This window comes from Coffea arabica, chromosome 2c (assembly GCF_036785885.1).
Source record: "Coffea arabica cultivar ET-39 chromosome 2c, Coffea Arabica ET-39 HiFi, whole genome shotgun sequence".
In the NCBI taxonomy this organism is placed as follows: Eukaryota; Viridiplantae; Streptophyta; class Magnoliopsida; order Gentianales; family Rubiaceae; genus Coffea; species Coffea arabica.
In genome coordinates, this window is record NC_092312.1 from 23191259 (window position 1) to 23205419 (window position 14161).

The window sequence follows — 14161 nt, forward strand, 5'->3', positions numbered from 1 at the left end:
AAATTTTGAATTTTCTTTGCTAAAATTAATGAAGGTAGAAAATAATGTTAGATTTTTATACTATACTTGCCCTTCTAAATTGGACAATATATATATATATATATATATATATATATATATATATATAAACAACCCTTCTATTTTGTGTGCTCAAAGGGTACAGGGTACAAGAAAAACATAACTCAAACATAAAGATATACAAATAATAGTTAAAACAAACAAATCTCGACCTTTTTCTTTTTCAAAATATAATTCGATAATTGTTTATGATTTGATTTGTCACAAAAAGTTATAGGATCTGTCAAACGGGTGCTCATTAAGATATGTCTCAGGTATCATATTTTTTTTGAAACATAATATTAATGGTTTGTCTAACAAGTACCCAATTAAAATATATTTCAGATGTTATATTTTTAGAAATATAAAATTAATTAAGATAAATAAATAAATACAAGGGAGATGAGGTAAGATTAAATAGGGTAAGTATATAAATACAAGAGAGAATAATAATTATTAGTATGTATATGTGTGTGGTAAATTAGGTTAATACTAGATATATTAATGAGTGCTCTAAGGATACGAGTTAAAAAAACTCAATATATAAATACAAAAAAAAAGGTAATAATTATTAATATGTGTACATAAATGATAGATTATGTGAACTTTAGATTTTTGTTAATGTGTTGGGCACACGTTAAAAAGAATCCAAAGTTAAAAACTACTATATAGTTGTTTATTCTATTATTCACAGAAAGCAGTTTATTGTATTAAAAAGTGATTAGACTTGAAATCAAATTGATTGATTAATTAATTAATTAAAATCCATTTGATTAACCCTAAAAATAACGGTCCCATGATCATCTCCCAAAATTCTCAATATTAGCTCGCATAAAATAATAAACTACACCCCTCCCTGTCCCACGCCCTGGGCCCCCCCACCCCTCACTCTCCCTTTCTTAACCAACAGTTACACACTATCGCCATTCCCTCTCTCTATCTCTCACACACTCACGCACCAAAACTACTACCCACTCACCACGCAGAATAGTTAACATCAACCTTCCTCAACGCACGCAGCTATACTCCCACACCAATCTGTGTGTGTATGTATATATACATATATATATATATATATATGTACTCGCCAGCCTATGCATACAAAGTAATTTTTCTATAAATATAGACATCACTGTTACGAACAAGCACACACCTGCGCACGCCTTCGCGCACAAAGAAACAGATAGAAAGAGATAGATAAGAAAGAGAGAGAGAGAGAGGAGAGTGGAGGAAATTCTGCGCATTTGCTTTAATGGAGTTGAAGTAAGCGTAAATAAAGAGGCGGTGACGGTGGCGTTGGCGGATCTTAAACCCTAGCGGAAACGAAATTGCTCGCCATTATCGGCTGGAGAAACGGTTTTTTTACAGCACCGAATCCTCTAGATCTTTGGATTTTGGTGAATTGTTGACGGCGTTGAAGTTAGTTATAGTTTCTGTCGCCGGCGGAATTCGATAGAGCTGAGCATTTGTTAAAAGAGGCACAGATTTGCGGTGACGATGAGTTTTTTTGTGGTGAATTTTTTTCTTTGAGGAGAAATGGTGATGGATGATAGAGGAGGGGGATCGTTTGTAGCTGTGAGGAGGATTTCTCAAGGCCTTGAGCGAGGCAGCAACAACACTTGCCATTCTGGTATATTTCCTTTTCTTTTCGTTTTCCTTTTTTGAAATTTATGTCGTATATCGGTATACGTATAAAAATACGTATACATGTCGTGCTTATGTACGTACAGCTGTGGTAATTAATTAAGTACCTTTTGTTGTTCACCTAACTTTTTCCTATATTACCATATGGTCGTAATTTTTGCTATCTTCTGATTATGTACGTGCATCTATGAATTGCTTCGATTGATGTCAGGAGTAGGAGTAAAATCTAGAAGTTTGGATCTGTCAAATTGAAATTTAGATTTGTTGATGCCTACTTGCATTGACACTTGTGGTGAGTTTCTGCAGCTACTTGCAGTTTATGTACTATTTGTTTAATCCGATTATTTTTTAGTTCTTTACATTTTGAAGGAGTTTACTGACATTTGGACTCTTTTAGTACTCCCAGTTGATAGTCAAGTTCCGACCAGAAAAAATAATTTGACTGCCAAGTTCAATAGTAAATAGCACAACTAAATGTACTGTTTGGTGATACATTATTAGTACATTGATGTGCAGAAATTATGTTAACGTGGGAAGGCATTTAGCTGATTCACAGTTATGTCTCAGTAGCTTGATGTGTAGGTGGATTCACATTGTTCCTGATTAACAATTTCGAGTTTGTGTTGTGGCATTCACAGAATGAGTCGGATTGCAATCTGGATGTAATATCTGGAAAATGATCAACTGCTTAATGTATGTCTTCAGGAATATGGTTCTTAGATGATTGCTTGTTGGCTTTTTTCATGCTCATATTGTATGACATAGGTTTGAATTGGGATCTTATCTGAGGTGCATGCAGATCTTCTGTGGGATTTCAGTCCCAATTGTGGTACCATTAACAGGAAAATTTTCTTATTTTTCATTTTCCTGGGAAAATAGGGTCAAGGAAATAGTTTTCTCTAAAGATTTTCTTACTGCAAAGGTGGTTGGCATACCAAATATTTTTCTTGCCACTGTAATGCAGTAAAATTTGTTGGGGCTTTCCTGGCTTCATTGCTGTCTCTGTGCATGTGTGTGTCTCTCTCTCCCTCTGGGTTGGTTGTCTTGCATTTTGTAGAACATGTCAAAGAATTTTAAAGGGTATAGTGCAACTTGAATATGTTTTATTGCAGATGGTCAATCAGACTTCTGCCCGTGAACACTGTATTCAACTTGCTGTCTGCATTTATCTGTCTTTATGCTAAGTTCATGAATAATCCTTAGTTCTTCCAATGAAAGTGTTTCAGATTGCATTCACTTTTAGGGAACTTAAGTATGTTGCATGTCAGTTTGTCTAATTACTATTGCAACATTTATTCCTTGGTCGATTACATAGCACTGTCAGCCGTCCCCACTGCTTGTAGGGACAATCATTCTCAAGATATGACCATGAAGAAACTGATTTTGAAATATAGTGGCATCGTGTCTTTCTTTGGATTGAGTTATCTTTTAGTTAAACTTCGCTTTGTTTTTTACATGCAAATTGTTCTTGGTAGTTGCTGTTCTGTGAAATTCTAGAAAGTGTGAAGCATTCAAATTTGGATTTCTTTGTCCAACCGTTTTGTTTTGTCGCAGCGGAGGTTGTCGCAGGATCTGCAGCGTGGCTTGGAAGAGGTCTTTCTTGTGTTTGTGCTCAGAGAAGAGAAAGTGATGCTCGCCCATCATTTGATCTGACACCTGCTCAGGTAATAACATCGTGGATTAAATAGTCTGACGTTCAGGCATTACTTTTTTGGTCTCCGAAGGACAAAGAAATTGCAACGTTGCACGCATTGTTTGTTCTAATGTTTAACTAGCCGGTGAATAACTAAACCATCTTCTCATCTCGTTATCATGTTTGTTGGACCTTTTGCTCCTCACATGCTGTTATAGGTTGTCTCTTAATGTGCGTCAGCCAGCTGTCCATTTGTTGCTCCTTTTTGGGTGGCAGGAGGGAGGGGGATTCTTCTAAAGTTGCAGATTTATATGGTGGAACTGTATGTAGGGGTGTTTTTTTCTTTTCTGCATAACTTGATTAAGTGACATCCGTGTCTTTATCTACTAGATGCTTTATGTATCTGTGTGTGCCCAAAAATATGAAAGTCTACATAAGAGCTAAAAATGTGATTCCTTGATTATCTAATATTTGCTTCTGAAAGTATGTCAGCAATGTTTTAGCATCATTTTTAATATCTCAATGTTTTGTGCACTGTTGGTTTGACAGGAGGAATGCTTGCAAAGGCTGCAGAACCGTATAGATGTTCCATATGACAGCTCAAATGTTGAGCATCAGGTGCACTTTATGGTTTAGGAGATTCAATACTTCAGGCCTGTTTCACTATTTTGTATACGAATTGTATGTTCCTGATAGTTCTTGTATCGTTTCATTATCTCAAACAACATTGATTTCTTGTCACAGGAAGCTTTACGTGCTTTGTGGTATGCTGCCTTTCCAGGGGAACAACTGCATGGTTTAATATCTGAACAGTGGAAGGAAATGGGTTGGCAAGGAAAAGATCCATCCACAGACTTTAGGTAATTCTCCTACATTTTTAGGATTGATGTTTTAAGCTAGTGCCCATAATTCTATCATTTTTCTTTTCTACCTCATTCTTTTCTATATTATCCTTACATTTAATCTTTGACTTTCTTTGTCAGAGGTGGTGGATTCATATCCCTAGAGAACTTGTTGTACTTCGCCAGGAACTTCCCTGTATGCTCTCTCTCTCTCTCTCTCTCTCTCTTCCCCACTCCCCACCCAAAAAAAAAAACCAAAAAGAAGAGTGAGAAGCAAAAATAATGTTAATCTTGGAAAGAGGCAGAGAATACATTTGTGTTTATTCAATCAGAATGGCTTCATTTTCCTGATATTTTTTTGTCTTATGATTTTGATTTATATCTGGTTCAGTATTTGAACATTTCTAATGTTTTCTTTAATGCTTTTCTGTCACCTTGACTTTTACTATCCTGATGAATCATTTGGTTTAAACCTTCTTAAGCCATTGTCGTAAAATTTTAAAAATTGATTTAATGAATATTTCTAGTTAAATGAGAAGAATTAGCAAAACCATTTGCAGCCATACTGCTTGGTCCTCATTCAGAAGCGTAAAAAGCAATATCAGTCCATGCTGGCAAATATCTACAACATGAGAATGTGCTATTTCATCCTTGATTAATCTAGAAATTTTGATGGATAGGATTATATAGGGTCTTTAAGGTGTCATTTCCTTGGAAACAGATACTGAATAGCAAATGTTATCCCTCCTGCTATTGTGTTGAATAATTTGGTATTCTTAAAGACATGGATGTTCTTTGTCACCACTCTACTTGGATCAGCTTCTGTTTACTGGTAAAAACAATTAGCTCTTGTTTCTTCCTGTAGTCAATGATGGGCTCAAGTGCCTTCTTTCTGTGGTTTTCTTTATTGTTTGTGGTTTCCTTTTTTGAATGTGCAAATAAGTTCACTTAGTATGTTTAGCTTTTGCCTGTTTCAAGTGGGAATATGTGCTTGGTGATGTGACCATGACATTTCATGGGACTTTGCTTTTCACTGGTTGATGTGCAATACTTGGTGGGGGTGTCATGTTCTTGATACCTATACTAAAGTGATTACATCTCTTTACCGACTTAGCTTGGCTGTAAAATAGATGTTTACTTCAGATATCTAGTGGTATCTCAGACTACTTAAAGAGTGATGGGGGCTGTTTTTGGAGAGAGTGACAGTTTCTCTTTAAGATTCTGTACAGGTATCTAGCTGGATTTGAGCCGCTTCCCTTATATACTTAGATGTGCTTGGAGAAGTCTCAATCTGGTTTTTGATTGGTTGCTCATAATACTGAATGCCTGGCTTTCTGCAGAAATCCTTCCAGGATCTTCTTCGCAAGCAAGAAGGTGACCGGGCTATGTGGGAGTACCCATTTGCTGTTGCTGGAGTGAACATCACATTCATGCTGATTCAGATGTTGGATCTTGAAGCAGGTTTGCAAATTGTTGTCATTGCCTGATTTTTGACATCTGGTGTTGCTCAGAGTGAAACCACTAGTGGGCTGATATTTTTGGTGTGCATGTGCATGGAACGATTGTCTTGAAGCTCTTTGGTTGAAACATTTCCACAATTAATGGCTTCGTTTCTTGTCCTGCATTTCGTGTGTGATAGATGTTAATGTTTCCTATGGCATGATGATTTTATAAAGCTGAGATTAGCTTGCAAAGTTGCATGTTATGATTTTTCTTTTCCATGGTATTTCAAATTAAGCTTCCATGGCTGTGCAGTTGGGGTTCCCTCTCCCCACCCCACCCTCCCTGGTAGACCATTTCTTTTTTTATTGTAGAAGTACAGATAAATATCATGAGGTATGCAGGGTATAATCTTTTTTAGTCACAAAAGTTTCAAAGCACCCATTCCTGAATGTATTCTGAGTTGGAATAACTTCTGCATCAAGGCACACTTTCTGATTTTGATTTCTTAGCAGGCCTTCCTGTTTGTTAATTAAGTTTTTCCTGTTAATTCATAGTGAAACCACGAAATTTTGTAGGAGCAACCTTCTTGAAGTTTCTTGCAGGTAAGGCTACCATGCTCTGCTGATCAGTCAACCAATTCTTTTCCTTGCTATGTAACTAGAGGTTGGATCTCACCAATGTATGCTCTTTTTGTTTTTTGCATAGCAGAGAATGAATCAGCATTTGACCTCCTATATTGCATCACATTCAAGCTGATGGACAATCAATGGCTTGCCATGCATGCATCTTACATGGACTTCAATGTATGTATCTGCAAACGTGAATAGTTTTGGTAATAGTGAACATGTCTTATTAAAGTTATACTTCTCAGGAGTTGGTTTTAGCTTCATTGCTTGCTAGCTGAAAACTATCGTGTGTAATATGTATATGCTGTTTATCAATGGTGGTGGAGCTCTTAGTGTTTCTGGTGCTCTATTCCATGTTTATTCAGGAAAATTGTGGACTCATAGCCCATACACTCACCAGTCATATTTACTAAGATCAGAACCTCCAGTCTACCTCCTTGCCCACCACCTCCACCTCTTATAGTTGGTAAAATGAAAGCAGGCAAATGGATTTTGATAAACGGAATACCTGAGGCAGTAATTTTGTAAATTTATTGCACTTATTATTATAGTAAGATTTTATCTGTAAGGTGTTTTTCTAGGAAATATTGCTAGTTTTAAGTATGTTTGGGTCGTCAAATTTTGGATTACTTGTTCTGTTGTTCAGAATGCTTATTTCTCTTTCCATGTCTGATGCAGACTGTGATGAAAGCCACTCGTCGCCAGCTTGAAAATGAGCTTTTGCAGGAAGACATAACTCGTCTTGAAGACTTACCCTCGTACAGACTTCTTAGTCGTTAGTGGTAGTATCTGTAACTTTCTGGGAAGAAATGGTTATAAAAATGGGTACCATGCAAAAATGTTCGCAATCCATTGGTTCTGGTTGCAGCATTCACAGGTTCTCCATTTTTTAGTTTGTGGCTTAGATTGTCTGTCCGTGATACATTTTTCTCCAGGATTACAGCATTCTTGGAGTTGCATAGTTGCTAATACGGTTTTATTTTGGGGGAAGTACAAAAGAGATCGGGATTCAGATCCATGCTTCAGGTGTGGATTGAGTAACTAAAGCAACCATGTTGAAGTTTCAGACGCACAAGTATTGCATACTCTCAGATGTCTTTTCCAGCTTTCCCTATTGTCTGCAAGTACATAAGAGCTGTATTTGTTTTCTCGATTCTGTAAACATGCCTCTGTATTAACAATGTAGTGGTAGCCAGTGTGAAAAACCTGCAACTCCTGTTTTCGCTTAGTCCTCGTTCTCTTGGAGATCAATGAAAATTGGAGCATATTCATGTTATTCCGTTTGACTGGCATTTAATTTGACCCCGGATATCTTCTCCTACTATGCATGCAGGTGCCTGCGTGCAATTAACGCAATAAGATCCTGAGGTTATTGCGGGAGCCTTTTTGTCTTTATAGTAACATCTCATTTGTGAGTTGTGACATTCGTGTGAATTATAATGGCGTCCAACACAGAGGAAGAGGTTTGAAAAGTTGTGTTTGTATCCGCTGCAAGCCTGTAATGGGGTAAATCCATCTTTGACCGTAGTGGAAATGGCGCTACGGACTAAGCAGTAAGCTCCGACGAATCATTCTTCAAAGACACGGGCATCCCTCACCACCGTAGATCCTGAAACCCAACTCTGATAACAACCCCCTCACTAACTAAAAACGAGTCCCTAATCGTTGTAAAAACACTCCTGGGAACCGAGATTTAAACCCAGAACGGCATCTGCGGCGCTGCTTTTCTCGCACCCAACGCCCACCTCGACCGCGATTTCCAAGCTTAAAAACCTGAATTACTTCGATGGCATTCGGGATTTTGTTGAAAAGTGCAAGACCTGGCAGGACAAGAAATCAGAGTGATGCATTTCGCATGTCCTCACCCTCTATGGGAAGGCTGGATGCTAAATGATGCAAGGAAATGCACGAAATGGGCCTCGAGAGAACTGTGAAAACACTCAACAGTTTGCTATGTGGCTTCTTTTCAGGCAAGGAGTTTAAGGAAACGAAGCAGATTTCTGTGTCGTTCCGAGGTTTTATGGAGTTTTTCCAATTTGGATACGTATAATTGGATGTTCAAAGCGTGTTTAGAGTCCGGTGAGACAAGTTTTACTTATAAAATATTGGATGAGATTGATAGGGTAGGGTTAAGCCGGATGGGAGGACAGAACCGTACGTGAGATTTTCACCTCATACGGCTCCTCAAAGATCACAAATAAATCTAAGGGCATTTCACTATTATTTATCTTGATATTTTGTAAGATAGTTATCCTATAAGTTCGTGAATTAGCATTTTGAGGAATGCTTACCGGGTTTTTGAAGGTTGATGAGGCAAGGCAGATTATTGCAGAATTGAAGCAGAAGTTCTCGAGGAATTCTCCAAGTAGATTGAAGGGAGATTGACTGAGTGGAGAAGTCGAACATGGTGTGCTTTTGAATTGTAGTATGTTATGTTAGCATGGTTATGATCATAAATCTGTAAGCAGGCTATCCTTGTAGAGAACTTCACTTTCTGGGGAAGAAAATTATGATTTACGTGTTGAATTTTGTAGACTGCGAGACGATTATCTTAAGCTTGGTGGAGGTTGATAAATCTTTTAACCGCTATGGCTTCTAAAATTCCTGTTTGAGTTTAAGACAATGACAATCTGTCATTGTCTTTGACGCGAGCTCCCTTGCTTGTTTCTATGCTTTTTTTCACGTCTTTCTGCAAGCAGTTGCTATCGCTTTCATATTCTTCCTTGCCTGCCTCGTACTAACTGTAATTAGATACGTTCAAATTCAATTACCTAAGAGTTCCTGGCATCTGCAATCACTTCCTAAATGCATCCAATTACCAGTCTTCCTGATGCGCAATCATTTTTGGTCGAGTACAATGGAACAGATCTAATTGAACTAGGCCATTTGGACCGACCCTTTTAACTACCTCGACGTAAAGCAACCTGGATACTTGGGACCTTTTATGTCCCCATTCCACTGGAAAAAATCGGTTAGGAACGAAGGTTAACCACTCTTATTTGACAATCCGATCTGAACCCCTTTGGGAATTCTCAGAAGACTGCTCTAGGTTTGCCATACAATAACAGGAGCCTAATTAAACTAGCTTCCCAGTGAAACATTTCACTGCATTGGTTTATCTGCCTTGTACGCACAGGGCGCAATCATGAGAGAGCCAAGAGAACACGCTGTAAAATGTTCTTCGTGCGCGCCAGAAAGTTTTTAAGTATTAAAGACGAGATAGGAAACCACAATCAACATAGCAAGGACCACAAGCGTATCTAAAAACCAGAACTCAATACGAAAAGTAGCAAATGTCATGATAAATATCAAGATAATTCCACATAACCAGAGCTAAAATCTGATCTCAGAGGCATAACATCAAGCCTCCAAACTCGACCGAAGTCAAAACTTATAAATACCCTAATGCAAGGGATCATCACATATACGTTAAGCAAATAGGTTGAGAACCTCAGCATCAGATGACTCTTCACTCATAGATCCAAGGATGAAGGCTGCTCTGCCATTCTGCAATTCCTTCTGGGAACCACAGAGCAATTTCTTTCCTTGCACTCTCAACTCCATCACTTCCGTGAATAACATTCCTGAAACGACCAAGTTTATGCAGCACGCATCAATACAAGGATTTGCCACTATTATCTAAATTCTTGAGCAATTGATTGGTGAGAAAGGATAGGACCAAGTATCACTTAGAATACATAGCCAACAGATAGGACACTGTCAACCTCATGAGTGACACATTGTGATTCAACAATATGTGAATCTCTTTCCAAAATTTAGTGTGGGACACATGCCAATAAAAAACAAATTACTTTCTTCTCAAGCTGCTAGCAGCCAAGAAGAAACAGTAATGTTGCCAGAGCAGCCAGAGGAACTTTCTCCAAAGCAGGGAAACCTCAGTCAGATGAGACATGACCCCCAAAACACCAAGAAAAACACATAGCAACAAGGCATTGTCTCTCATTCTTGCACATAAACACCATTCAAGTTTCTAGTCATCCTTGAACTAAAAAGGCAACACACTCAGAACAGATGCAGGAGGTCTTGACAGTTCAAACAAATCTGACAATTAGCACTGGACATCCAGAAAACTAACAATTAATAATACAGAGCTTCAATAAAGAATCTCTTTAACATGCTAAAGATGAAAAAGTATGCTCTCGGAAGAGTACAATCTAACGACATAAGAGCTACATAAAACCAGAACTAGATAAGAAGCAATCATACCTGCCAATATCAATAGCGAAGTCGCCACGGATTGTTCCAGGAGCAGACTCTGCAGGGTTTGTTGCTCCAATGATCTTCCTGCCAGTTGTCACAACATTCTTACCCTCCCAAACCATAGCGACCACAGGGCCAGAAATGATGTACTCCACCAATCCATTAAAGAATGGCTTGGCAGACAAGTCAGCATAGTGCTTCTCAGCAAAGGGACGGTCCACAGTGATGAGCTTCAAGCCTTCATCATAATCCATAACAAAGCAAAGCAGATACATCAATCTAGGCTGTCAAGATGTAGAAACATAATTTGCAAAACTCCCAACAATCATCACCATCAGCAAATATATCAGGTAATATAATATACCATAATATCAACATATAAGCTGGAAAATTGCTTCATGCATAGGTGCCAGAATTTCCAAGAACAACATTTCAACAACAGAGACGGGTGCTTTTAAACCAAAAATAGATAAACAACACAAAAAGCTGCACTACTTACCTTTCAAGGTGAATCCTTTCTTCTCAAATCTGCCAATAATCTCGCCAACCTGAAACAGAGGATAAGGTAAAATGAACTCAGTAAACACCAGCAGTACACAAATTCCATATTCTGAGCATTTTCTGCATAAAAACCTTAGATCAGCTGTATCTCTCAACAACTGTCATAAACCCAGCAAATTTTCAAGCCCAATTTCACTTTCCCAGCTGCAACAAACTAACTTTCAGAGCCCCCACCCCCCCCCCCCCCCCCCAAAAATTCCATATGCTAAACAAAACCCACATACGATTCACATGCAACAGATATTGAAAATCTTATCAAATTCTTGAGATTTTACAGCTTCCAAATATGGTTAAACAAACATAGGTTGGAAAGCAAGTTGAGCAACAAAAGATAAGCGGAGCAAAATTAACAGAAAAAAATGAAAATAAAAAGACGAAGCTAACCAGGCCTCTTTGAACGCCATCAGGCTTGATCATGATGAATGTCTGCTCCATTTTTGTTTTTGACTTTTTGTTTTCTTTGGGACTTTAGTGAGCAACAAAAAAATATGAGGACTGTGAACTAGGAGGCCACGAAGGTAAAGCAGGAGGAGTATTTATTTAGACCCGAGAGACCAAACCCTAAAATCAATCGAATATTCCGTCTTGACACTCCCCCCATTTCCTTCCCCTTTGTGTGTGTGTGTGTGTGGAATTTAACAAGATCGTTTTATTGTTTGATTAATTCCAATAAAATCAGAGATTTATTACGTGCACCTTCCCATGCGTTCTATATTGACATTTGACAACCAACCATCATAAATTGTACACTTTCGTGGGCAATCAGCAAATTAATTTTGTACCTCAAAATGAATAAAAATAACTGGACCTTTAAAATTAATATTAATGTTTCATGGATTAGTGTACCTTAAAATCATTATAAAACTCGGTCTGGAGAGAAATTCAGTAAAAGATGTGAGTCAACAGATTATTGGTTCAACTAGTGGTGAGTTGACCAGTCGAATCACCATTGTAACATCTTCTGAAAATTTTTGACGCAACAATCGGGTTTCTTATAAAATCGTTCAGTTCTACCGAGTTGACCAGTTGAACCATCGGTCCGTTGACAAGTCAACGAATTTAGTGTTCAAACGATCAAATTAATAACCCAACTCGATTTCATGGCCAGTTTCTCGATTGATCGGTTGAACTGTTTGGTCGAATCGAATTTAATAACAATGTTTAAAACTAAAACATTTTAATTTGATCCTTCAAAATAATTGTCTTGCTTGAACCATCAATCTTAACTTTTCCAATGGACCATTTAGATATATATATCTTTTCCTGAAAAGCATTTATTCCGAGAAGTAGACATTCAAGAAAAGGGATAATTTCACAGACCTCCCCTGAGGTTTATGACAATTTCACTTGGCTCCTCTTAGAATTTATAAATTACACTAACTTCCCTTGTCTCAATAAAATGACTATAATAACCTTCACTTAATAAATAATTCATAGTATAATGAAATGAGATTAAAAAGAAAAAGAAAAAAGCCTGACTTGTTTGACTATCCTGTTTACAAGTTACAACCAACGACGATTCTTTTTCACTTACTGTTACTCTGTTTTTATCCATTAATTCCTTCCTCCTATAATTTGCTTTCAAATTACTACCAATCATTGTTAACTACAGCCAATCATACTACAAATGATTCCTCAAACTCTATTGTATATTCCTATTCCTTCTTTTTTTCTCTTTGAAATTACCAATGACAAGTTTAATTGAGGGATTAGATTTGATAATTTCTATCAAATTCGATTTTATGATCAAACTAAAAGAAGATGAAGAGACACAATAATATTGGAACAAATAATGCAATCATTGCCTAAAAGAAGAAGAGGGATTGAAATTGATAAACTTGCTAATTTGTCTATTATCCATCCAAAATTTTTTTTAAGATATTAATAAATACATTTATATTTCTTTTTATGCTTGACAATTGTTGATTGTGGTTTCGCTAGAGAAATAGAGTTTCTTTTTTGTATTTAAGATGTTAACATGTTTGGAACGTTTGATGGTAGGTTAGATTATTTTGTTTTGAGAATGTGTGAGCATTCGATTTGAAGTTTAAGATATAATTAGTTGTAAATAGAATTTTGGTTTTTGGCAAAATTCATTTCTTAAAGATCTCTATAGTTATAATGATGTCTTTCTTCCTTTAAACTTGAGTAATCTCATCTATGCCTAAGTCTCCCCTTAGGATTTTCTTCAAGACCATAATGTGGCTCGTGTAGTAGGAGTTGAGTCATTTATATGGAACAAAATTATGGCATTCTATATTGAAAATTATGCAAACATAAGGCAATTGATTGTGACTTTGACCATTCTATAGAACCATATGGTGAGAATATATCTAAAGGATGTATCAGTTTTCAAAATTGAATGCATGCTTTGGGAGAAGAAATTTTGTGACTATGATGATGGAATTGTTTGGGTTTAGAATTTAGAACTAAACTACTTGTTAGGCTAGTTTGTTAGTATAGTGGGTTTTGGTTGAAATATGGAAGAAAACAATTGGCAAAATAATTTTTATACAAAAAGGGTAGTTTAGGATTTTGAAAAAAAAAATAGCCTTTTGGGTTTATATTATTATATAAACAGTAAAAATAAGGGAGGTAGGTGTAATTTAATAAACTTAATGAGAACTCTTTACAATTGTCAGAAACCTTAGGGACGGTTTCTGAAATTATCCCTTAATAAAACAAAAAGGAAAGACAAATGGAATAGTGGATCCAGCTGGAAGAATAGGCTCCTAAACCGAATCCGTGAAATATGCGAAGAATTCAAGGTGTGTCATTAAGATGTAAAGTGCCGCAATTATTATGTCCTTCAAATTATGGTGCAACTTTCCCGTGTGGGTACGATAATTTCTGTCACTTTTTAAATTTTCCTTTTTTTTAAATATCTTTTAAGTAACTCCTCATCCTTAACTCACTCCATCTCAACTACTCATCACACGTTCAGCGAAATAGATCCACTAATGTCACATAATTACTAAACTACAACTTACAATCCCACAAAAGAAAATTTCCACTAAATTATTTGAATTACAACCACATTAAAAACTTAGGTCAATTTGTTCGGCTAGAGAAAAGGCCTGATAAGCCTAAATGCTGAAATTTTCTTTCAGTTGGATTGAGTTTAGATCTAAAAT

General features: G+C 36.8%; 2 protein-coding genes across 5 annotated transcripts; one reads left to right on the forward strand and one right to left on the reverse strand.

The window, feature by feature from the left end:
* Positions 1–994: 994 nt before the first annotated feature.
* Positions 995–7521, forward strand: LOC113726886 (uncharacterized). Of its 4 annotated transcripts, XM_072075373.1 has the most exons (10): positions 997–1687; positions 1913–1993; positions 3256–3365; positions 3884–3952; positions 4079–4194; positions 4318–4372; positions 5517–5637; positions 6174–6221; positions 6328–6422; positions 6924–7521. In XM_072075373.1, the coding sequence occupies exons 2-10, from the start codon at positions 1969–1971 to the stop codon at positions 7023–7025; spliced, it is 741 nt and encodes a 246-aa protein (XP_071931474.1). In that variant the 5' UTR covers positions 997–1687; positions 1913–1968; the 3' UTR covers positions 7026–7521. The 4 variants fall into 4 exon arrangements, with proteins under 4 accessions (XP_071931475.1, XP_027106601.1, XP_071931474.1 ...); XM_072075374.1 differs by lacking the exon at positions 1913–1993 and having other exon boundaries at positions 995–1687; positions 6328–6451; XM_027250800.2 differs by lacking the exon at positions 1913–1993 and having other exon boundaries at positions 996–1687; positions 6195–6221.
* A 1981-nt stretch (positions 7522–9502) lies between these two features.
* Positions 9503–11643, reverse strand: LOC113726887 (nucleoside diphosphate kinase B). Its single transcript, XM_027250801.2, has 4 exons — positions 11412–11643; positions 10966–11014; positions 10473–10704; positions 9503–9829 (listed from the first exon to the last, which is right to left on the reverse strand). The coding sequence occupies exons 1-4, from the start codon at positions 11460–11462 to the stop codon at positions 9715–9717; spliced, it is 447 nt and encodes a 148-aa protein (XP_027106602.1). The 5' UTR covers positions 11463–11643; the 3' UTR covers positions 9503–9714.
* Between the last annotated feature and the right edge of the window lie 2518 nt (positions 11644–14161).